Genomic DNA, 24970 nt, shown 5'->3' with positions numbered 1-24970 from the left:
CCCCCACACATGCACGTGCTGCCTACCCACATGCACCTCGCCCCTCTTACATACACAACAGAGATAGGAAGACCAGCTGGCCGGCTGGAATCTTGCATACCCAGCAGAGCTGAACTGGGGTGACAGCTTGCGTGCCCACAGAGAGGATGCTGTGTGTCACATCTGGCATGCTTGCCATAGGTTCGCCATCATGGATATATGTGGTTCCCTGGTTCAGTGGGTTTCTTTTCATGTATGTCCACCTTCTGCAGTATAAAACATCTGACTGGATAATGTCTAATAAACACCTTGTGCATTTCTAGCTTGAATTACTTTAGATTCTGATACAAACCAGTGATAACTATAACAACTTAACAGAAAGTGGAACACTGAGAACTTCTTTATACAAAATCAGATATTTGCTCCATCTAATCCAGTGGCCTATAAACAAGAATATTTTGTAGCCTCACCTAATTATGTCTAGATTTAACTAGAAAACTGTCGGATGCAAAACAAATGCTCAGCATCCCAGGATGTAAACACCCTTTGCCTGGGAGATGATATGCAAGAATAAACTTCATAAATCCACATATAAGGTGGAAAGTATAATAGTATTGATTTCATCTAAGTTATTTTCAGTATTTGTATACTGTCAGTAACCCAGAAGAGTTTAAATGAAAATGTATTACCAAGCACAGCAGTTTTTAGCAACAGGCATTATATACGTCAAGGCACAAGAACACCTGCATATTATGTTGTTTACTATGAACAGGGGGTACAGTCATAACTATTCACCAGGTATTATATATTTTGTAGTGTGAAATGTTACTGATTCCATGGATTGCAGTGGCCAAAAATGTAATGTAAATCTGCATATAATCCAGCATATTTGGAACTATTCAAGCATACTTTAATCTCCAGGTTCCAATAACCAAGAAAGACAATTTGAGATTGTCTAAGCTGTTTCCTTTAGTGTTCCTCACCTACAGATAGAAATCTTGCCAAATTAAAACAGACTACTTCACTATGAAACATAAACCCTGGGAACTATTAAGGGGATCTGTCTTCACTCTCTTTCTCCTATACAAACTATCTAAACTGTGTTGTCTCTTGCTGCTCTGGAATGCACTCCCTCCCTCCTGGGAAAACATTCTATCACTTTAATGCTTTCTTTATAGCACTAGTCGGCATAAATATCAGGGCTTGATCTGCTTCCTTCATGTGTACTATGAATTACACACACACACTCATCATTGATCACAGAAAAATATTTCCCCAACTAATTTTGAAATATCAATAACTAGTTTTAGCTGCTAGAAACATAAACCCACACAGTGTAAGATGTTACCAACTCTTAACCAGTGTAGACTTGTAAGCAAAGAAACCATTACTAACTGAAGCCCTGTAGGTCATACATTGAGTGAAATGAAGGACAGCCACTGGAGGGGCGTATTTAGTATTTTCTGGACAGCTGTTCAATCTTTTAAAGACTATCTTGATCTACAATGGCTGTACTGAATTACGTCCTCATTCTACAAAGCATGGTGCAGACTTCGGAACAGTTGCAATGCAGTAAATCATGCTAAAATGTGTAGCATTGTTTTCAGGGCAGCAGACATACATCTCCCAGTCGTATTGTGATACTAAATTATTGACAAGTTTTTACCTCAGAAGGAAAGCAAATTCCCAGAAAGCAGCCACAAGTTATAAAAAATGTGGATAGGTAAGAAAAGCCAGCTTTCTCCCTAGCCATTTGCACATGTAACTTTGGGCTGCTATAACACATTATGCTTTATTGTTATTTATTGCATAAAAATAATATGTAAGAGAGCAGAATGTTTCAAGGTTGGAAAATGACTGACCATATGGCTTTTAACTACACACACACACACACACACACACACAGAGTACACAGAAACACACCACACACAAACTTTTTAATTATACATTTTTCTTAACCATTCATTTCCCTCAGATAGAGGATGGATGGATGGATACATATAGTACTTATGTACGTACGTACGTACGTACGTACGTACGTATGGACGTACGTACATACATACATACATACATACATACATAGTCTGGGTGAACTACAAGAAGAGGAATTTATTTTGTGTATGACTTCCTACTTCTTTGTAATAATCCATTTATTTAACCATCTTGAGTCAAAGCAATAAGTCTGTAATCCCTAAATCCAAGAATGAAGCCTTGACAATGATAGATGGCAAGGATAGAAAAAACAACAGCCAGTTGAAACAACCTCGAAATATCTGGACTTCAACTCCCAGAATTCTTACCAACAGTCATGCTGATTGGTTAATTCTAAGATGTGAAATCTGCCCATATGGAAGGTCCCAATTTTGAGAAAATGGAATTAGAAACATGATTATGTGTCAACAAATCAATGTCAACTTTTACCACACAGACAGACTTTCTCCAGGATAATCTGTCCACACAGAAACTAACTAGAAGTTAGAACATAACTAAAGGGTTATGTTAAACCTTTAATCAGGATTTTGCAAATAAGAGGGCAGCTTTCAGTATTTCGGGTGAAATTCTAAATTACAGAAGAAAGCTAACTTCTAATAAACAACATGAATATTACTGTTACCTAGAAAGTAAAATATAACTACAAGCCTAGGATATTACAGCGAAGTGCAATCTATAATTTAAAAAACTGAGATGGCCAGCAGGAGGCAGAAATCTAAACAAAGATATAAAGGAAGGGAAATTAGGTAAATTATAAATTGACTTTAAGTAGCAAGCTTTCCAAAGAAAACAAATCATAGATGCTATGTTCTGATTCCAGCCTTCTGAATGAAAAAGGCAGGTTGCAGATAAATATCAGTTTTTAGAACTGCTCTTCCAAAGAGAAGTTTGGAAGATTTGGACTAAAAGAGTCAAGAACTGGAAGACTCATTTAAGTGCATGATTAGAACATAAATAATTTAATAACAAATCCTACTCAGAAATAGTTTTATTCTGATCATCAGCAATTATAAAATTCCTTCTAGACTTTATTATTGCTACCTATACACAAGAATTTGATCAACGAATGGTCAAAGCTAAACTGGTGCCCAGAGTCACTTTGTATGGGAGGGTGATGGGTGACATAAAATATTAATTAATAAACAAACAAACAAGGGTTAACAGAATTCACAGGGAGCTGGACTTGGGTCTCTTGTTTCAATGCAAGGACTCTAAACTGATGATACATTTAACTCTGCCTTCCAATTCAGCCTATTCTTCTCCTACAGACTATTTATCCAAAAGAAATCAACAATGTTCATTTGGAGTGCTATAGGAGTACATGGAAATATTTTCTCCCTTTTTGATCACAGTTAATAATACAATGTAAAAATTTTACAAGTAAGTCATGGTTAAATTCTACATTTTGCTACATTTAAATTTGTACAATATACCCCCCTCCCATTTCAAGTAGTATTTTGTAACATGAAAATTTAGTGCAGCAATAAATATGTGTGTGTGTGTGTGTGTGTATACACACACACACATACATACACACACACACACATATATACAATGAGCTTGCTCATCAGGTCATTGGCAGAGATTATGATGACATTTCTATAAATGGAGCAGTGAGACTTTCAAGGAACAAAGTTGACTTAAAACCATAATGATTTTCAGAATCTCAATAATGAACCCACATATCTTGCATAATGGTCCACATTAAATTTCACATGGAGTTCTTATATCCACATGCAGACTGACAAGAACAAAAATAAAATCACAAAAAAAGCCTAAGAGAAATAGCATAGCCTTGGCTAAGATGTTGCTGTTTGTTATTAATAGCGAAATTACTGGAAGCAAATTCAAATATATTACATACGGGACCCTCCTCTTTGCAAGGAAGGAAGAAAAGATAAGTTAGCCTTTGCATCTCATTTTTTAACACTTCGTTTGCTGCTAAGCAACATGTATTTCCAAATAACCCCAATGCTGAAGCATGAAAGGATTTCTGACTGCCTTAGGCAATTGCACAGATTTATCCCTTCTGTGATTTTTTTTAAAAAAGCAAACGCTTCTAAGCTGAAAGAGGAACATTATGCTTCCATGTATAAAACAGCTCTTTCAAAAACATGCATGTGACTCTTACACCCCCCCTCCCCCCCAATAAAGGCCCAAAGGATGTGCTGGCTCTCTCACACAGCCATCTCTGCAGAGTATGGATGACTCCTTTGCCAGGTGATTAATGGAGCAACATTAATGACATAAGAGACATTTAAATGAGCAAGGCAGGGGGATGGAGGGAAGAGTGCCACAATAGCAGTGGGAAGCATACAGGGTGACCTAATATACGCTTGAGTCCCCCCCCCCCAATTATAGAAAATATAATGTCACAACGTTTTTGTCTTTTCTTCCAAAGTATGAATGCAATACATAACCAAATCTTATCATTTCCTAGCCACATGTTTGTGTAACTGTAATACTTGTAATATCGGTGATTAACAATCTACAGACCCTTCCTGCCCAAGCCAAAAGAAATGGAGTCTTCTGGAACACAACCTAGCAAAGATATCTCAGTAAGAAGTGAGGTCATGGTCATCCCACCCATGTGGTTAAAATGAAGTGGGTTTTTTTAAAAAAAAAATTAGATTTGTAGCATAATTTCTAATATAATTTGATTAGACATTTACATCTAAGAAAATTTGTTAAGGTAAAGAAGCTTCATTTCTGGTGACAATATAGACGCATCCATATAGTTATTTTGGAAATAATATAGAGATAGTTTGTGACTATCTTTTTTTAGGATGCTTAGATTTTCCTGATGCTCCTAAAGATGTTTCTTAGTCCTAATCTAAGGAATAAACAGACCTCTCCCAGGTAAGGTTTGAAACTGAGACAAAGTCAATCACATGCTGCCCTCTATAAAACTACATTTCCACTTTTTTTAAAATCAGTAATTTAAAGGCAAAATATTGTCATTTGGGAGAGTGGATTTAAACTTAAAATCACAAAATTCACTTAACAACTGCCATAAAAATGGTTGAAAAATTGGACCTGGTGAAATGCTACCAGTTCGGACCAGTTCACCCAAACTGGTAGTTATATATGCTACCAGTCTGCCCAAACCGGTAGTAAAAAAAATGCTACCGGTTCAGATGAACCGGTATTTCCGATGATCAGCTGTGATGCGTGATTTATATTAGCTAGAATCGTCAGATTTCCTGCTTTCTAGCTAATCTAAATCGTGTGGCACAGCAGAGTACCCCCCTCGCTGTTCTACTTACCTTTGCAGGTAGCAGGCTCATCCTATTTTGATGTTCCGCACATGCACAGAATGTCCTGCACATGCGCAGAGATGGCAACAGTAAGCTGATTTCACCCCTAGCCTGGTAAAATGGTGCCTTAACTTACAACTGAAGGACCATTGACTTACCTGAAGGGTCATTTTCAGGGCGCTGCGAAGGAGAGTCCAAGCAAGGGTTAAATACAGCCAAACTGCCCAGAGCTGAATTGAAACTTTAAGCCACGCCTCTGGTGCTGATTATCCCCAGATTTTCAATGAAGACATGGAACTGTTGCTCGCTCGATCCAACATTGGATCAACTGGAAACACAACCGGAACAAGTCCAACTGGAACATCCAAAGAAACAAACGTGATAACAGCGGAGCCAGACCCCAGGGTGAGGTGGACTCTCCTTCGCAGCGCCCTGAAAGCAACCCTTCAGGTAAGTCAATGGTCCTTTTCCAGGGCACTGCTCAGGAGAGTCCAAGCAAGGGACATACCCAAGCAAAATATCACTAGGGCGGGAAGCAGAAGGAGTCTCTCCGCTGGAATGAATAGCCTGCAGCACAGGCCTCCCAAAGGCCCCTTCCACTGAAGCAAACTTGTCTAACTTGTAATTCCGCACAAACGAAGATAAGGAAGTCCATGTGGCCACTCTGCAAATCTCCTCAATAGGAGCCCGCATCTCTAAGGCCGCGGTGGTGGCAGCACTCCTGGTCGAATGTGCTGTGATGCGACTGGGTACCGGTTGAGACTGAAGAACATGAGCGAGAGCGATGCAGGCCCTAAGCCATCCACCAATCGTAGACGAGGAAACCTTCCTGCCCTGAGACGACAGCTGAAAGGAAACAATTAACGACTCTGAATGGTGAAAACTGGCCGTACGCTTGATGTAACGGCGTAGCACCCTGCGAACATCCAGCTTGTGCCAGCGCTCCTCTCGAGGATGACTCGGGTGCGGACAGAAGTCAGGAAGGATGACCTCCTGGGCCCAGTGGAACCAGGAATTAATTTTAGGCACGAAAGAAGGATCCAGCCAAAGGACCACCCTGTCCTGGTGAAACAAGCACAAGCCCTCACAGACAGACAAGGCAGCCAGCTCAGAGATACGTCTAGCTGAGGTGATGGCAATGAGAAACACTGTCTTAAAGGTGAGATGTTTCAAGCTGGTCGAATGGAGAGGCTCGAATGGCGGTTTGACCAGAGCCCGTAAAACCACATTAAGGTCCCAAGTCGGGTATTTGTGAACCATCGGGGGACTCAGGTTAGTGGCCCCCCCTGAGAAAGCTACGAATGGTGGGGTGATGGTTGAGAGAAGGCTGCCCCTCAGGGGCCAGGATGGTAGAGAGCGCAGCAACCTGACGACGAAGGGTGTTAGGCGCCAACCCCTTATCAGGGCCGTCTTGCAGAAAGTCCAGAATGACAGGAATCGAACCTGAAGAAGCTGAAACCCCTCTGGAAGAACACCAGGTAACAAAGGACCTCCAGGTGGCATCGTAAATCCGAGTCGTGGAAGGTCAACGTGACGCCTGAATGGTGTGGATCACCTTGGTGGAAAGGTTGTCCTTGCAAGTGCCAAATGGCTAGTTGCAGCCACTGGGGTTCTGGATGAAGAAGGGCCCCCTGGCAGAGAGAAATCTGGTGTGGATGAATCCGCCACGGGCCTCGGACGGACAGACTCACCAGATCGGCAAACCAGGTCCCTCTGGGCCAAAAGGGGGCCACCAGAAGGATCTCCACTGCCTCCACCAGGATTTTCCTGATGACTCTGGGAAGAAGAGGCAACAGGGGAAAGGTGTTGAGCAGACCTTTTGGCCAAGGGCAGTGAAGAGCATTTACCCCCTTGGCCCTTGGAACCTGGAGAAGAACCTGGGAAGATGAGAGTTGGCCACTCTCGTGAACAGATCCACCTGGGGGCAACCGAACCTCGGAACTATGCGCTGGAACAGCTGCGGGGGCAGGCACCACTCCAAGTGATCGACAGTCGCCCTGCTCAGCCAGTCTGTCTGGGTGTTCACCGTGCCGGAGATGTGCTCCACCTGAATGGACAGCAGATGGAGTTCCGCCCACCGACGTAGGTCATCGGCTTCCGACATCAGGGACCTAGACCGCGTACCCCCCCCCCCGGCGGATGATGTACGCCTTCGTCACGACATTGTCCATTAGCATCCTCACATGATGACCTTGAATGCCTGACTGAAACTGAAGCAGGGCCAACCGGACCACCCTCAGCTCCCACCAGTTGATGCTGTGCACTGCCTCGGCCGAAGACCACCTGCCCTGAGCAATCTGGTTGTGGAAGTGAGCCCCCCCAACCATACAGACTGGCATCCGTCGTGATGGTGAGCTGAGTCGGCTCCTTGAACGGACACCCCTTCTTCAGGGCCGGAGACAACCACCAACTGAGGGAGCGACACACCTTCGCGGAGACGGGAACGAGCCGTGATGAGCTGCTCTCGTTGGCCCTTTGATAGGGCAGCAGGAGCCACTGGAGGGGAGTGAAGGCGTGCCCAGGGAACAATGGACAGGCGCGATATCATCTTGCCTAGGAGCTGTGACAGCAGAACTACCTTGGCATGAGGAGACTGCCGAACCTGCATGGCCATCTCCCTGAGGCTCTCCATCCTCTCTGGCAACAGGAAGACCTGGCAGGCGACAGTGTCGATTATGCCCCCAGATGCTGAAGCCTGGTCATTGGGTGAAGATGGCTCTTTTCCAAGTTGATGGAGAAGCCGTGACCCCGGAGAACTTGCATAGTGTACTGCAGATCCTCGACCGCCTGCTGGATGAGCACATCATCTAAATAGCAGTGCAGTCTTACTGGTTGCAACCTGAAGAACGCCGCCACTGCTGCGAGGACCATGGTGAACGTCCTTGGGGCTGATACAGGCCGAATGGCATGGCTCGGTACTGGTAGTGTTGACCGGCGTAGGTGAACCACAGGTATCTGCGGTGAGCTTTGCGGATGGGTACGTGGAGGTAGGCCTCTTTCAGGTCTATGGAGGATAAAATGTCTCCCTGCCTGATGCAGCCCAGGATTGACTGGAGGGACGGCATCTTGAACCTCTGATAAGTGACATGATAATTTAGCCTCTTTAAATCTAGGATCCCCCTCCATCATCCGGAGTTTTGGGGAACCAGAAACAGGATGGAATAGAACCCTGTCCCCTCCTGACCTGGAGGTACCGGCTCTATGGCCCTGATCTCCCTGAGATGTCTTATTTCCCATTCCATGAGGGATCTTTTGACTGGGCACGAGGGGACGGGACACCTGATGAAATGACGGGGAGAAAGCAAGAGAAATTCTAGGGTGAGACCCAGCCGGATTGTTTGCAACACCCACTGGTCTGACATGACCTGCTCCCACTGGGCGTGAAACAATTGGAGCCGCCCTCCTATGGGAGCTGACTCCTGACAGTTACTTATACTTCCTGAAGGGACAGGAGCCAGATTCCCCCCCCCCCGAAGGGGGCGTCTGGAGTAATATAGCTGGCGACCCCTGTCCCGAAAGGACTGGCGATCCTGGGACCTGTCCGTCTGCTGGTGGAATGGGCGATGCGACTGCGCAGAACTTGAAGAAGGTTCTGAGTTCTGAAAGGACTGCCTCCTATAGGAATAAAAGCCCTTCTTATCGGATTTCTTAGAAACCGATAGCATCACCTTCTTTTTTTCCTTACTTTCCACTAGGACAGGGTCTAAGACCTCCCCAAAAAGCTTGACCCCTTTGAAAGGGGCAGACACCAACTTCCACTTGGAGCGCATATCAACATTCCAATGCTTCAGCCACATGAGATGCCTGGTGGTAACTTTCGAAGCCAGGGCCCGAGAAGCGAACTTAGCCGCACTGAGGGTGGCATCGGCAGTGTACTCGGTGGCTGCCATGATTTTGTTAATCTCCTGCCTCAACTTGGTATCCTTAACTGGAACCCTCGCCATCAGCTTCCTCAACCAAAGGAGGGCTGCCCTGGAAAGAAAGGAAGCTGAGGCAGACGTTTTAATTGCCCATGCAGTCGCCAGGTGCATCTTATGACAAGCATTCTCCGATTTCTTATCCTCAGCTTTAAGGCCCTCCAACAGATCAGGCGGAAGCACAGATGTTGAGGTGAGGGCCGCAACCGGAGGATCGATAGGTGGTAGCTTAAGTAAATCCTCCAGGCTGGCATCCACAGTATACAGCCTCTTATGATTACTAGAGGGAGTAGCCATGGTAGCAGGCTGAGCCCATTGTTTCTGAACCAAATTAAGAAACATCTTGAGAATAGGAATGATCTCCTGAACCGAGACCGGCTCCTCAAACAAATCCCCAGACAAATCATTCAGTTCAGTAGGAGCTTGAACAGGTGGGGTGGACCCCATACAGGTGGCCAGCTTGGCCTTGTCCAAAATGGTTTTGAAATTTGCAATGTTAAATAGTCCCAAAGAAGAGGGCTTTTGAACTGCTGCAATTCAAAAGCCAGAGAATTCAGCCTCCTGAACAGGCAGAATGTCATCCCCCTCCTCCCAGTCCAAAACCTCAGAACCTGAAGAGGAGTGGGGGGAATGCAAGGGACGTGGAGGAGAAGCTACCTCGGGTACCAGCTGGAGCTCTAGGTGTTTAGTTTTGCAGGTGCGTTTGCCCTTGTGTAACATGCCCACTTTGATGCCCTGGGAAATGGCCCTGTTGATAACTTCCTGCATTTCCACTGAAAGGTCAGGCCCAAGATCCTCCATGGACCTTGCCCTGGGTTTAGGCCTTGAAGGCAGGAGCTCAGGGGCCAAAGGGCCCGTGGCAGGGCCTTCTTCAAGATCCGAAGAGTAAGCAAAAAGATCCATTTGATCCACCATAGAGGCCCCTGGAGATACTGCCCTAGACATAGAAGCTGTGGGGGAAAACTCACGGCCTTGGTTCTCACTGTCTGAAATAGGCCTTGGCTGGGCTGGAGGAACCTCCATGGCGGGCTCCTCAGGAGACACCGATTGGGAGGACTGCGTTTGGTGCTGGATCTTGGAGAATTGCTTTTCAAGGGCCTTTTGGTGACACAATGCATCCTTATCTGGCCCTGATCCCTGCTTAGGGGCTGGCCTGGAGTATGGTTTGGAGCCCCTGATGGCCTCCCTGGCAGCCATGCCAGCCTGCCTGGAGAAAATCCTGGAGGAACCCTCTGCCTGGGTGGAATCCTTGGGAATCTGCTCAGCCATTATTAAACTGTGACCAAATATAATTAGGGGCTACCTCCACTCACCACCTCGCAAAGCCCTGAAAACCAACAGACACTCTGGAGAGATGGGGGGGGGGGGTGTCACAGCAGCAATATCCAGCAAGTGGAATAAAGCACAAGCATTAACAGCTCACAGTGCTGCAGGAATGAGGCTAGTAACCAGTGACCCCAATCCTTGCTACTCAGGTGAAAGGAATACACCTAATTGCCACCCAGGCCGGACAAAGAGTGGCTCCTCGTGGCACCTGCTGTGAATCAGGCTGCAGGGAGCTGCCATGAGGTTGAAATCAGAAACTGAAACTGCAAATAGCTCACAAAATGGCGACTGGGAGCTCTAATTACTTTAAAAGTAGCCACCAAACCATCCAGAGCTCTGAGGCACCGCACCTGCACGCTGGCCACCAAAGGCACGGACGCCAACCGCAAGTGGGGCTTTCCCCCTCCCCAGCGAGGGTCTTAACTGACCCAGCAGCTGCCTGTGTTTCCCGCGGTGCCTGGGAGTTAAGCAGGATGCCGGAGAACCGAAGAGCAAGTTAGAAACGAATTAAAGAAATCTAATTACACTCACTCAGCCTGATCACCCCTAAACTGAAAATACTCACAATAAATGCTCAAGGGAGTCCAAGCTAATGAACTAAATAAAGAGAAACTTAAAGCGCGTCTTAGCTGGGCTAGCTGAATTGAAAATCTGGGGATAATCAGCACCAGAGGCGTGGCTTGGCTTAAAGTTTCAATTCAGCTCTGGGCAGTTTGGCTGTATTTAACCCTTGCTTGGACTCTCCTGAGCAGCGCCCTGGAAAATGACTGACAACCAGAATTCTTCTCTCAATTGTGGTCCTAAATCAAGGACTACCTGTAATAATGTCAATATGCTGACTAAATCATGAGATGAGATGACCATGAATGAAGGCACCATGCCAGCTAGTTTAGTGTAATGGATAAGGCACCAGGTTAGAAACCAGGGGACAGCGAATTATAGTCCCACTTTAGGCACACAGCCAACTGGGTGACCATGGGCCAGGCACTTTCTCCTAAGAAATGGCAAACTATTTGAAAAAAATCTTGCCAAGTACAAAAACAAGTTCAAGCAATTGCCACGAGTCTAGAAAAATTTGAAAGCATAAGCTTTATCTAGAAACTCATAACCAACACTTGTGTACTCTAATGAAAGCCCATCCACTAATAGTAATCTCATTGCCCTATATGGCTCTTCTAGTGAGCAGCTCCTTCCAGAAAGTCTCAGAAGCAATGGGAACTTTTTGGTAGTCCTTGGCTTACAATTATTTGTTTAGTGTCCATTCAAAGTTACTGAAAAAAGTGGCTTACAATTGTTTTTTCACATTTACAATCATTGCGGCATCCCCAGTCACATGATCAAAATTCAGATGCTTGGCAACTGTTATGTACCTATGACAGTTGCAGTGACCAGAGTCATGTGAGCACCTTTACTGGCTTCTAACAAGCAAAGTCAATGGAGGAGCCAGATTCACTTAAAACCATGTTACTAATTTAACAACAGCAGTTGTTAAATTACACTTAACAATTGTGGCAAGAAAGGTTATAAAATAAAACAAACTCACTTAACTGCCTTGCTTAGCAGAATAAATTTTAGATTCAACTGTGATCAATTGTGGTAATACATTGAGGACACCATGGAGTAGAACAATGTCTGTACAGCTGAAAGTCTTTGGGGGAATTGGGGAGCAGCGTTCTCAATCCATACAGAGTTTCTTCTGACAGCGTTTGGAATATCATTAGGCAAGGGAAGATTTACCATTGTAATCAACTCAGTTTGTTATGCACGTGTTCTGAAAAGTTTTTTAACTATTTATATCTTACTAACTTAAAAGGGATATAAATGCATTGCAAATTTGTAGCGAAGAATTATCAGTAATTCGATAAAGTGTTAACAAGCATGGACAAAATTATTAATTTAAAAAACCTACATTTATAAAGTGTATGGGAAGCTTTTCTTAATCACATACCATCTAGCCAGGATATAAATTATAATATTAATTTAAAGAGTATAAAATTATACTCCACCACCAAAATAGCCTCAATCACTATTTAACTCAAGATTTAAAATGTTGCTTCGTCTTCTAATTCTTTGTTGGTTCCATCTACGGTAGTTTAGTCCAGGTTTTTCCCGCATATGGGAGTAGTTTGGGGGAAGGGATATGATAGGAATGATCACACTTAAATTCATTAATATAACTTGCTTTCCTATTATTAGCACCATCTGAGCCTGTTGAAAGTCTTAACCAGGGCTTTAATTTTTCCCAGAGGAGCTTTAAATTAATTAGTAGTTTACATGCTAACAAAGAATCTGATACATTCATAAATCAATCTAATGCTCAAGGATTTTAAAAAGGAAAAGAACCAAGCCAACTGGGACCTCATATTCAGTTAAAGTGTTGTGCGTCTTACAAAAGGGTGCAGGTGTGAATTAGACGGATGCAGAGTAGAAGCCATGATAATCACTTTGTATCACTTAAACCCACAGCAGGGAACACAGCAAAATAAGAACTTCTGGCCTATCCTTCCTGAAATCTATGTCAACCTAAAAGACTAATTGAAGAATTGATTTGGGCTTAATCTTTATGAAATAAAGATCTTGACAGCAGTAATTTATGCTACAGACTACAAAATAAACAAAAAAGTGATAAGAGTTAATAAAGGTTAAAGGAATACACCTAGACATTTAAAATGCTTCATTTAGACAAAGGCTATCAAACAGAAAAAATGATTTGTGCTGAAATATGGATCATGACAAATTCCCAATTGTATGCATTTATCTTATAGCCAGAACTATGTTAGATGAATGCAGGGGTGATGTCCTACAGTCATCTCAATGTATTATCAGAAGTATTCTTTATTCTTTCTTTATCATTTCTAAGTAATAAACCAAAATAATTTAATCTAAAAACTCTCTTCTACAACCTTGGGTGAGATCCCCGTGACCACTATAGTTGAGCATGGCAATAAAAGACACTTTGTTGCATATATCTCAAAACCCTCTGGTTCTTAATTTAAGTGGACATTTTTCCCACACCAATACTGAATACATTTATTGTTGTATCATGTTTTATAACAGAATGTTTTGTTACTTGAAACTACTGAATAGTTATTGCTATTAGGACACAACACTTTTCTTATTCTTGTTACCCTTTTATTTATTTATAATGGTTCTTGAAAATTCTGGAGAGATTTACAGAATCAAAATAAAGTAAAAAACATTAAAAGCTCTTGAAAATCTTCAGATCTGAATGTGATAACTGCAAAGAATCTCAAGTAGAACTAAAGGCCTAATGTACCACCAACTGTAGAGCAGCTGCACAGAGAGACAAGCCCCACAGAAATCAAATCAGGGCTTCCTCACGCCTATTAGAAAAGCCTTTTAAAAGAATTTCAAAAGTAAAGTTGAAGGATATCAGTTTTATCTGGCATAACATACCAGAATATTCTTCTTCATCCTTTTTTGATTTCATAAGCTGGATGAATAATTGGGCCAGAATGCCCAAAGATAGGATCTTCACAGACCCTTTTTCCTGGCACTTGAAATTTTCTCCAGAGCTTTTAAAAAAGTACCAGAATACCAAGACAGCAAAATTGACAAATTGAACCCCTTTTCCTTGAGACCAGAAATCAAGGATGCCGCTAACTGGTCGAAATGCACACAGAGAGAGTCCAATCTAAATGCCTTTGTCAGATTAAGCTAGTACTTCCAATTTAGAGAACAGAATTATGGTTTGGATTCCCATTTGCAATAGGGCTATTAGTGATGTTCTTGCAGAAAAATAGTGAATAGGAGAGACAGTGTTCTTAATGCCTCTGACAATAAGCATTCATTGAGACATGAAAATTCAGCCTTTGAACTTTTTACCACCTGATGTGGCAAGTTCTATCACCAATATAATATTGTCTGGGAACTAAGAAATAGAAGCATTAGCATCACTAGCATTAGCATCACTGGCCGTGCTGAGGACAGGCCATATAAATGCTTGAACTATGAAAGGTACTGGTTATAATTAAAAACTCAGCTGCTAAAGCTGTTTTTATTACAGTAAACTGAAGTAGGGCAAGGCGAGGGTGATGTCTCAGTCATGTATGAAGACAAGTAACTGAGACACTCAGAAACTGTGCATCTTTGTCTCTAGGAAATCTGTTATAGCTTCTCAAATGTATTTCAAAGATGCATAAGCTCTCTTCCATTATAATAAACATGGGATACAAACTTATGCCTCAGAAAAAACTTAGCTTTATTGTGGGATAAATAAATGCAAAACGATATATCCAAATTACAACCAGTCTTCGTCTTGCAACTCCAATTGAGACTGCAAGAACCAGTTGTAAGTCACTTTTTTCAGTGCTGTTGTAATTTTGAACAATTGCTAAACACATAGTTGTAAATCAATGAGTTCCTGTAATTCTACTACTGCTTATTTTGCTCAAAATATTATATTCAAAGGAGAAATTAATTTTGAATTAAATTTATGCTTGGCCATTTATACTATATAGTGATTAGTATTCAGCTTTATGGATAGGCATCATTTTAAGGATCCTTGAAATGTCACAAAATCATATTTATGATTATGATACTGGAAACAAAGAGACAGCATGTTCCATTCAATTTTTATTAGATTTTTTTCCCCACTTGTTTTGTGATACTTTTTTCCACAATCAATTTTAGCCTCAGCTGAATAGACTGGTACAGGACAAATGCCAAATGACATAGATAAGTGAAATATTAAATTTCAAAATACATCAGAGGGACAGACAAAAGTATTTAGAAAAATAATGTTAGCCAATAAAAAAGTATTAAATTCATCTATCAGGAAAAAGGGATGCTTCAGAAGTTGTCTTTATCCCCTATTATCTTGGTGTATAGAAGGTCTGTAAACTGCATCTGTTTCACCAGGTTTTTAACTGTTACATGTTAAACTGTTTGGGTTTTGCTTTTTTCTTTATCCCTTTCCCCCTTTTTTTGTTTAATTTTGTTGTTATTGTTAGAAGCCAGATCCTCGCAGAGCAAAAAGGGCTATGTAGATGCAGTTAGGCACATACATATATGAAATAATTATTGGTCTCATTAAATTTAAAATTATAACAAACCAACTCTAGAATTTTGGCCATGATTGTATTCAGTGTTATGTCACATGAATGATACTGTAGATCCAGCTAAGTCTCTAGGTTATCTCTTTTACAACATAGCTCAAAGAAGGGTATGATCAGGACCCAATGTCTACAACTTCTAGTTTATTATAGACTACACACCAGGCAATTGAGTTTAAAATAAATGCTAATTGGACTGAAAAACCTAACTTGGTTTGTTTTAATGAATGTTCTCTGGCTTATATGTACACAAATCACAATAACTGAATCCTCCTTCTGACCATGTAAAAAGACAGAAAGGAAAGCATGAACGATTTGGGCTTCATTCAGCCTCACAGAGGTCCATCCAGATAGTGCTAAATCCTGATTTATCATTATATTGAATCAAGCTTTTATCTTCATATGATCCTTCAGCTCAGCGCAAGGAGACCTCATTCACAAAGTGAGGGCATGAAACAAAAGTGCAAATAAGGTTCATGAAAAATTTAAATCTTGTTAAATTAATACTGTGATTACCAATGCTAATTTTGCAATGTAACTTTCTAATGCTGTACTGTAAATGAATCTCACAAGAACAAAAAATCTGAATGGGTTTAAGACTAAGGATTAGCAAAAGCAATCTTTCAAGTATTTTCATGGCTTTCTTTGTCAATTGCCAGTAATGGGTGATTAATTACTAATCAAGTGTATCTAATTCCAAGCTCTAATTGTCTATTCATGTACTTAATTATTATGATTTTTCACTTGGTCATCAGAAGGGAAATCAGTATTTTTCCTGATAACATTTTCCCAGGATTTTTACCTTGTCCACATTATGATGTTCAAAAAAAAAAAGGAAAGGAGGGGGAGGAGGGAGAAAGAGAAAGGGGGGGAAGGAGGGATAGGGGAGAGAGAGAGAGAGAGAGAGAGAGGCCTTAATAAACTTTTGACTGCATTTAGTGCAAAATGCTGCATTTGCTATCAAAGGCAGCATGATTGAAGGTTTAACTGCAATGCAACTGTAAATACAAATTGGAGGATTGCCAAAACTTACCATTGTTCCGTCACTCTTACTGCGGGCAACTTCTTGCTGTAGCCGAGCCACAGATAACTTTTCCCTATGGAAAGAAGGGAAGGGTAAATGGCTGCTCATTTTGCACTCATCATTAAGGATAACATTTATATATCACTGTGGAATTTATGATTTGTCAGTCATATTCTTCAGCACTATTTGCTTCCTCGGCCATATTTTCAACAATTCTAATACTACCAGGATTCTTTGTTTAAGGGACTGAATGGTATAAACCAGGCCTACACAACACATGCAGCATTATGCAGCTTGCCAACTTTTTTTTTTAAGTAATAAATTCACCATTGCCACTACCCAAAAAAATGTGATGACAAGCGTCTCCGAGACTTATTACTATTGCCAGCCTCAGTACTACTTCCCTCTTCTAGCCCCAAAACAGCTCATAGCATGTCAGGTATTTCTTTATAGCCTGTGAGGACTTTTAATTTATCAGTGTGGTCCCTTCCAGCTATAAGGCCAGGTCTCAGCACCACATGTGCAAAACCAGTTTGGGTTGTGCGTAGTGTTTAAATAAACAGGTTTTTCTTTCTCTAGATTGCATTCTACAGCGAGACCACACATTTCTTCCTTTAACTTGTGTCACAAGATTCAAAGTGAGCTTTAGCATCTTGTTAAAAAGAAAACAGTTCTAATAAAATTGATTTCTCACAATTGAAAATCTAAATCCTAGCAAATTCCATAAGAAAATCCCACCTGATTAAATGACTCTTTCAAGAAATCATTAATGAATCATGAATCACAGCATATGACAAATACTTTCTATATGAGAAGCACTCACAAATTTTATGGATATGGTAAACAACAGTGGACTGATATATGGGAATGCTTTGGGAGAGGGAGAAGATTCAGAGATTACACAATGGTTGAAGAAGAAGCAGCAGCTAAGCTCACAGAAGGAATGGGAGAGGGACAAAAATGGACCATCCCTAGTTTCTTGGACAATAAAGATAAGAGGAGGAGAGATATGTACTTTCAAACTTGCAAGGTTTTGTTAATGTAACCTTACAAAAAAGACAGAGTTAATACTTTTGGTTGTTCTTCTTGGCTAGACTATTTCACAAGACTGACAGCAGGAGAGTACATTAACATTATCCTTCATTAGTCCAGTTACTGTATGTTCTCTGGCACTTATATCATGCATGACCACTGGCCATATACATATACAGTAATATAGCAATTGCTCAGATGAACTACACTGGTATTCTTGGACTTCCTCAGCTATCTGTGTAAACAGGACCATGAAAAACAGCATAGTCCTTGATATCCTTTTGGCACCTTAAAATCAAAGAAAAAATAAGCATGTAAAGTCCAATATGTGTTACTCTGATAGGTGATTAAAGTTATATTCCACACATGTCAGCCTATAAAATTTCTATCTGTAAGGCAAGATTAAATCCCTTTAAATTTAAGGTAGACATTTGTCAAGTTCTCTCAAATCATACTTTGCCTTGAAATTCAAGAGCTCGGGATCAAAAGCGCACATTCTGTTTCTTCCAAGCCAGGGAAGCCCCTCTTGAAGCATCCTTTCTTGAGCTCTGAATATTCTGCTCTCAGCACCGCTAATAGGAATCTCCATTTTTTAGAAATAGATTCAGACAACACATGTCCTAATGACTCCCTAATCAGCATGTTCCCTGCCAACTAGTCCCCCTGAGAAAAGCTGGCTTAAGTACAAGTGCAAAGACGATGACATCAAGGATTCTTTTCAGAATCAATCTGACAGGAGGAGCAGCAGGCAGAAAGCCTGTGGAGCAAGAAGAAAAAAGCCTTCTGTAGGGAGATTTATGAGGATCAACAGGGTACCTTTTGATTGATCATCCCTATGTATGGAAAGTTAGTCTTCAGTTAGCCTCATTCTCATAATAGGCTGGAACCAAGTTAATAAATTTGCTTCTTACATATTTATTACACATTTTCTCTAGGTCTACAATGGCTGCAAGTCTTTTTTGTTTTAGGAATCCTAGTAAGGTTTGATAAAGCAATATAGTCCTTCTTATAATATTAAATTTTTCAATTGATCTTTTCCAATGATTATTATTTTAATTCAAAATTATTTTATGAGATAATATTCTGTTAGTCTTACCATTGCATGTAGTAAATATTGTGGAAATAGCTTTTTTTCATTTGCCAGGAGAATTTATATATTTTTACATGCTTTATTGTATAAACTATTTAGTAGCAGATTTCATTTTAAAGGGGGAAAAAGTTTATCCAAAGGTTTTTGAAGAATTTTGAGAAAATCTCTAACCATTGCATTTATTTCTTTTGCTTGCTAAGACATACAGCACTGAGACTTATCAATGTAAACATACTAATAGGTACTAAATATATTTCTTTCTATGCCCAATTCCAACTTTCCAATTTCCAGCTAAGGAAAAAAATGAATGTTTTTTAGAAATTATTTATAAATAAAATGTATGCTTTTCATCTCAAATATTGACTTAACCTTCTTAAATGAATCTGCTTATAACTAAGTATTTAAAAAAGAGAACTTGTTTGTTCTCTCATATCTAATAATTGTTTTTGCATAGATTTCTGAAACAATGCTTTCCTTTTTGTAAGTACATGCCATTCTGTGTGATAGACAGTTAAGCACTATATTAATTAAGAAAAAAATAAAATATATAATAAACTATGTAATACATAAATTTAATGTACCACAATAATTAGGAAACTACCAAAAAGTTCTTTAAGATCTGGAGCCATGAAAAGCAAAAATGCATGAGACGCATGAGAGAAGGTACACAAGTCAAAATGAATTGCTGACCCTTCATCCTGTCAAAGAATGACATATTCTATCATGAAGTAAAACTCATTCATTCATTCATCAAATTAATATAGCCACCCATCTCACAGTAAAGTGGTTTTACAATAAAATCAATTATAAAATAAAAATGTTAAAACAGCTACAGTTAAAGGGCATGAACAATATTATTAACAACATGGTAGAAAAAATTGATATTAAAAACAAGGCAGGCATTTCATCAAATCACTGTTGCCTGGTCTGCTCACACAACCATGTTTTAAGGGACTCCTGGAAAAACGTCAAGGATGCAGCCTGTTCCACAGGAACAATGAGACAATATTCCAGGGTGGGTGCCACAACAGAAAAGGCCTGTCTCCTGGGTCCCGTCAGATGAAACCCGTTCGCAGCCTACCTCTGCGGGACAGATGGAGACGATCCCTCAGACACTGCAGTCCCATACCATGAAGGCCTTTTACGGTCAAAAACAGCACCTTGAATTGGACCTGGAAGCAGACTGGCAACCAATGCAGCTCGCTAGCAAATGTGTAATATGTGCCAGTTCAATGTTACTTGAAGTAATCACAGTATACGAATATATAAAATCTACACTTTAAGAACCAATTTCTTTAAAAATGTTTCAGTATCATCTGACAGTTCAAATCCTTGATAAACATAGAAAAAATACAGGAGAGGGACATCTGGCCCTCCACTATAGGCTTTAGCTAGGCCTGTAGACCAGTGGTGGGTTCCAGATCCCGGTGCAATCAGTAGGGTGCAACGGGCCCCGGCAGCCACCACATGAATGTGTGCAGAGTGCACATGCATCCTTATTTCCTGCGATGCTCCGGGACGCCTCCGGGATGCTCCAGCTGTTCTGCAGAGCATTGCGCAAGTGCTGTACACTCCTTGTGCAGAAGTGCCAAAGAGCTCAGATACAGGTAAGGGCAGCGGGCAGGCCCTCCAGAGCACCATACCAGAAAGGTACCCAGTGCTCCCGGCAGGCATCGGTGCACCCGTACCAGAGCGCGTTGCCTGCAACCCACCACTGTTGTAGACACATCTAGCAGCCAATTACTTTATACCCAATTTCTTTTTCTTTAATATACTGCAGAATATATTCACATAAAAAATCGCCTACTTTACCAAAAAAAAAAAAAAAAAAGATCATGCAATGCAGTTCTCAATGTGATTATGCTTACACCCAAAAGCAAGTGATACATTTGTCTCTCAACATTTCCCTGTCAGCTACACTTAGTATGAAGTCTTGCACGTGCATAAATAGCTATATGTTCAATAACAATCCAAAGCAGACTGATGCTATTTTCTCAGTTATCCTAACAAGTAGGCTATATTCATAACTACCTGTTAGGAAAGTGCCACACCTTGTGTGGGATCTCACAAAAGCTTTTTGGAACAGAATACTAAGCACTGAAGAAACACGCAGAACTTTGTATTATTTTTTTGAAAAAGAAATTGAACTCTCGAAACAAATTTAAATACAACAAAAGAAATACATGTAGGTACTCCTTGACCTATGACTACAACTGAGCACAGAATTTATGTTGCTCAGTGAGAAATTTGTTAAGTGAGTTTTGTCCCATTTTACAACATTTCTTGCCACATTTGTTAAGTGAATCTCTGGAATTGTTAAATTAGTAACTTAGTTGTTAAGTTAATCTGTCTTCCCCATTGACTTTGCTTGTCAGAAGGTCACAAAAGATGATCATATGATCCCGGGATACTGCAGTCATCATAAATATGAATCAGTTGTCAAGCATTCGAATGTAAATCATGTGACCATGGGGATGCTGCAATAGTCATAAATGTGAAAAATGGTTACAAATCACTTTTTAAGTGCCGGACAGCCGCTACTAAACAAACTGTTGTACTGTATATACTCGAGTATAAGCCTAGTTTTTCAGCCCACTTTTTGGGCTGAAAAAAGCCGCCTCGGCTTATACTCGAGTCAGTGAAAAAATTGCCCGAAATGGAGGAGAAAAGGGGGCGGGGCCATGCCGCTGGGTGACGCTCGTGAATGGCCCGGCGCCCCTGTGAGTTTCCCCTCCCTCTGTGTCAGTTTGCCGCGCAGCGTGCACCGCACCATCCCCCCTCCTCACGTTCTAATGTAATGCAGGGCTGTCTTACGATTCCCCTTCCTCCCCCTCCTGCCGCTCTGCAACGATGTCCCACCTCCTCCTTGTTATGGCAAGCAGCCACATAGCGATGTCCCACCTCCTCTGGTACAGTGATCCAATGATAGGAATCACTGTGCCGTGTGTCATAGGAGGCGGGACATCGCTCCCGCAGCTGCACGGGACATCATCATCACAGCAGGACATCAGCATCATGAGGTGAGTGAAGTATTTCATTGAATACACCGCTAGTTTACTGTTTTTCTTTGAAATAAATATTCAAAAACATTATTGGTATCTATTTTTATTTTTGAAATTTACCGGTAGCTGCTGCATTTCCCACCCTAGGCTTATACTCGAGTCAATAACTTTTCCAGTTTTTTTGTGGTAAAATTAGGTGCCTCGGCTTATATTCGGGTCGGCCTATACTCGAGTATATACGGTAAGTTAAGGACTACCTGTACAGATAGTAACTATCTAGTTACTGTTCAAAGTTACAATGGCACTGAAAAAAGTACCTTATAACTGATCCTCATACTTACAACAAACACAAGATCCCACGATCCTGTGATCAAAATTCAGTTTCTTGGCCACCGGACTGTGTTCATAACAGTTTTGTAGCATCCTAGGGTCATATAATTACCATTTCTTTCTTTCTTTTATTAAAGCTTTTTTATTTTTCCATTTTCATAACATATAATTACATGTATACTATTACATAGCCAATATCACGTTGTATTATTAAATGTTTACATCAATTCATCTTACCAACAACTCCCAAAAACAATTATTGGCACTTCTGCTCTCCATACACCATATATGTACTTTGTCCATCACTTTCATCTCCCTCTCTCCTCCCCCTCCCTACCTCCTTTCTTCCCTGTCATACTTCTCTTCTCTACTTCCCCTTCCTCTCTCCTTCTTCTCTCTCCCCTTTCCACTCCTCCTTTCTCTCCTCCTCTTCCTCGTCCTGTCCTCTCTTCTATCCCTCTCTTCTTCACTTACCTTTCTACTCTACGTCCCACTCTTCATCTCATTTACTTGAGGTATTTCAGCTTCTGAGCCAAGCTCCTTTAATGTTGATGGTATTTATAATTCTTTTTCAATATACATATTTATTTTTTCTCCCCCTTTTTAGTAGAAAAAAAGTGGTATAACAGAAAAGTATACATATATAGTCAGTGTGCTTTTCAGTGTTCATTAGACTTCCCTTCATGTATTATATAAAGTAACATGGGGTAAACATCTCACTTTGTTCATTATCTTAAAGTTCTATATATGTCCACGTTTCATAGATTTTGACCAATGCTTAGTTGTCCTTCTATATAATCACCATTTCTTACCTTTCTAGTCAGCTTGCAACCTACAAAGTCAATGAGGCAAGCAAAATTTGCTTTGGAACTGCATGAATCACTTAACAACCATGGCAAAAAAGTTCATAAAAATCAGGTGTGGCTATTTAACCACAAAATATAATCATTTAACAAACTCAGGTGTGACGCACTTAACAACTTAGTGCTGGAAATTCTTGCTTAGCAATGGGAATTCTGTTCCCAATGGTGGTTATAAGTTGAGGACTATATGTACAATCCCTTCCAAACACTATCAGGTATGAATCACTAATAGATTAAGACCATTCCAATAACCAAGTTTTAAAAATGAAGAAAAAGGGAAATGGTGAAACAATTATGCATTTAAAAAGAATAGCAAGAGGCTGATGGAAAAATCTGTGGATCCAATGAATGGATGTGGTGTGTCTGACCTTCATGTGCAAAAACATTATCTTTAACAACAGATAATTTTCTATATATTTTTTAAAAGTTCATACACTGGCTTTTATAGAACCTTTGAACAGTGAAATGCTATTTACAACATCAAGGCCAGTTTCTGACCCACAATACAATTCAAATTAAAGCATCTGTAAGAAGATGGCTCTCCAGCCAAAGTGTGAACATAGCTAATAAAGGAGGAAGCAACATAACGGGGTAATTCGTTCCACTGTCAAAATTACTGTTAAGTAACATTGAACCAGAAACAATTTTTAAAAAATTAATTATTCCATGCTCTCTATTTTAGAACAATATAAGAACAGAACTGTGTGACAACTTTTCAAGTAATTGAAAAGCATGATCATATTCCCTTTCATACTTCTCAACACTTAACTTTTCCAGTTATTTTCATTTCTTTTCATAGCTTTTAGTTTCTAAATATCGGTTAAACCTAGTTCGCCTGACTCCCCACTAAAATACATTTTCCAGGTTGGACAGATAATATTCCAGGTGGATTGACCAAAAGAGAATAAAATGGAATTGCTTCACATGATTCCACTATTTTTTAATTAGTGCAACCTGAAATTGCATTTGTCCTTTTTCCAGCCATCTCAAATTTCCATGTCACATTCAGCTAGAAGCAACTGCTGTTCAGAGATGACAAATAATTCCTCCAAGCCATATATTCACCATCCTAAAATGGTACATTTGATTTTGTTTCCTAAGTACACTTTTTCTATGAAATGTGTTTATCTCTCCAACCTATTAAATCACCTTGAATGATATTCCTTTGTTACACATACAATGCATTACAGAAGTTGGTGCCTTTTTCTAATGTAGTAATTTCTTTGGTTTATTTGTATGTTTGTTCATTCATTAATCCATCCATTTATCCATTTACTCATTTTTAAATAATTATATAGCTGCCCATCTTGTAAAATATAACTTGGTGCACAAAACAAGGTCCTAGATCAGGAATGGGCAATTATGGCTCAGGAATTCTGGGAGTTGAAGTCCACAGGTTGTAAAGGGATCACACATTTGCTCAGCCCTACTTAGATCGAATTTTGTGGAGAAACTTGATACCTTCTTCCACTGTGCTAGGAAACCATCAATGTTTTTGAAGGTCTTTGGGCATGATTCAATCAACTATAGTGCTCTCCCATCCACATTTACTAATCAGAATTTAATAGGGTATTTTGTCAAATAATTTATTATTTATGCCTTTCCTATTGTTGTGGCCTGTCTCCCAGCTGCTGAATCAGATGAGGAGGCTAAGTGAGAATCGAGGCCAGCATCAAGGAAATCAGAGCGCTCCAAAGGGGAACAGAGAATGCAGCTGTCAGAAATAGAGACAGAGGTGGAGCCTAGGCCGTCCATCAGCCCCCAGATGGAGGGACAACAGCCCCCAAGTCCAGAGATGGCTGATGAGGAAGAGAAGGTCCGGTGCCTGATGTGGGGATGCGCAGAGAAGGGAAGAGCAGCAGGAAGCTAGGGGCGGTCCCTGGGTAGAGGACTACCGCTGCTAGCTAAGAGCCACAACTTCTAGCTAAGCCCCAGACTAGCTCTGGGGACAAAAGGCAGAGGGCAGAGATGAATAGGTGTGGCAGGCAACTATTCATTTCCCTTTGGGTCAGCCACTCATATTCAGAACTTTTAAATCCTGTTGGGAACTTTATTGGAATTCATTCTTGGAATCTGCAGCACT

General features: G+C 40.8%; 1 protein-coding gene across 2 annotated transcripts in view; it reads right to left on the bottom strand.

Moving 5' to 3' along the window:
• Nucleotides 1-24970, bottom strand: part of NCKAP5 (NCK associated protein 5) — a 606853-nt gene that overhangs the window by 356956 nt on the left and 224927 nt on the right. For both annotated transcript variants that reach the window (XM_032215483.1, XM_032215475.1), the window contains one exon: nt 16580-16643. In XM_032215483.1, coding sequence (XP_032071374.1) covers nt 16580-16643 — 64 coding nt within the window. The remainder of the gene's footprint in view (nt 1-16579; nt 16644-24970) is intronic.

This window comes from Thamnophis elegans, chromosome 1 (genome assembly GCF_009769535.1).
Source record: "Thamnophis elegans isolate rThaEle1 chromosome 1, rThaEle1.pri, whole genome shotgun sequence".
Lineage (NCBI taxonomy): Eukaryota > Metazoa > Chordata > Lepidosauria > Squamata > Colubridae > Thamnophis > Thamnophis elegans.
Note: the sequence above shows the minus strand (reverse complement) of the source record. Positions and strands in the feature narration are given on the sequence as shown.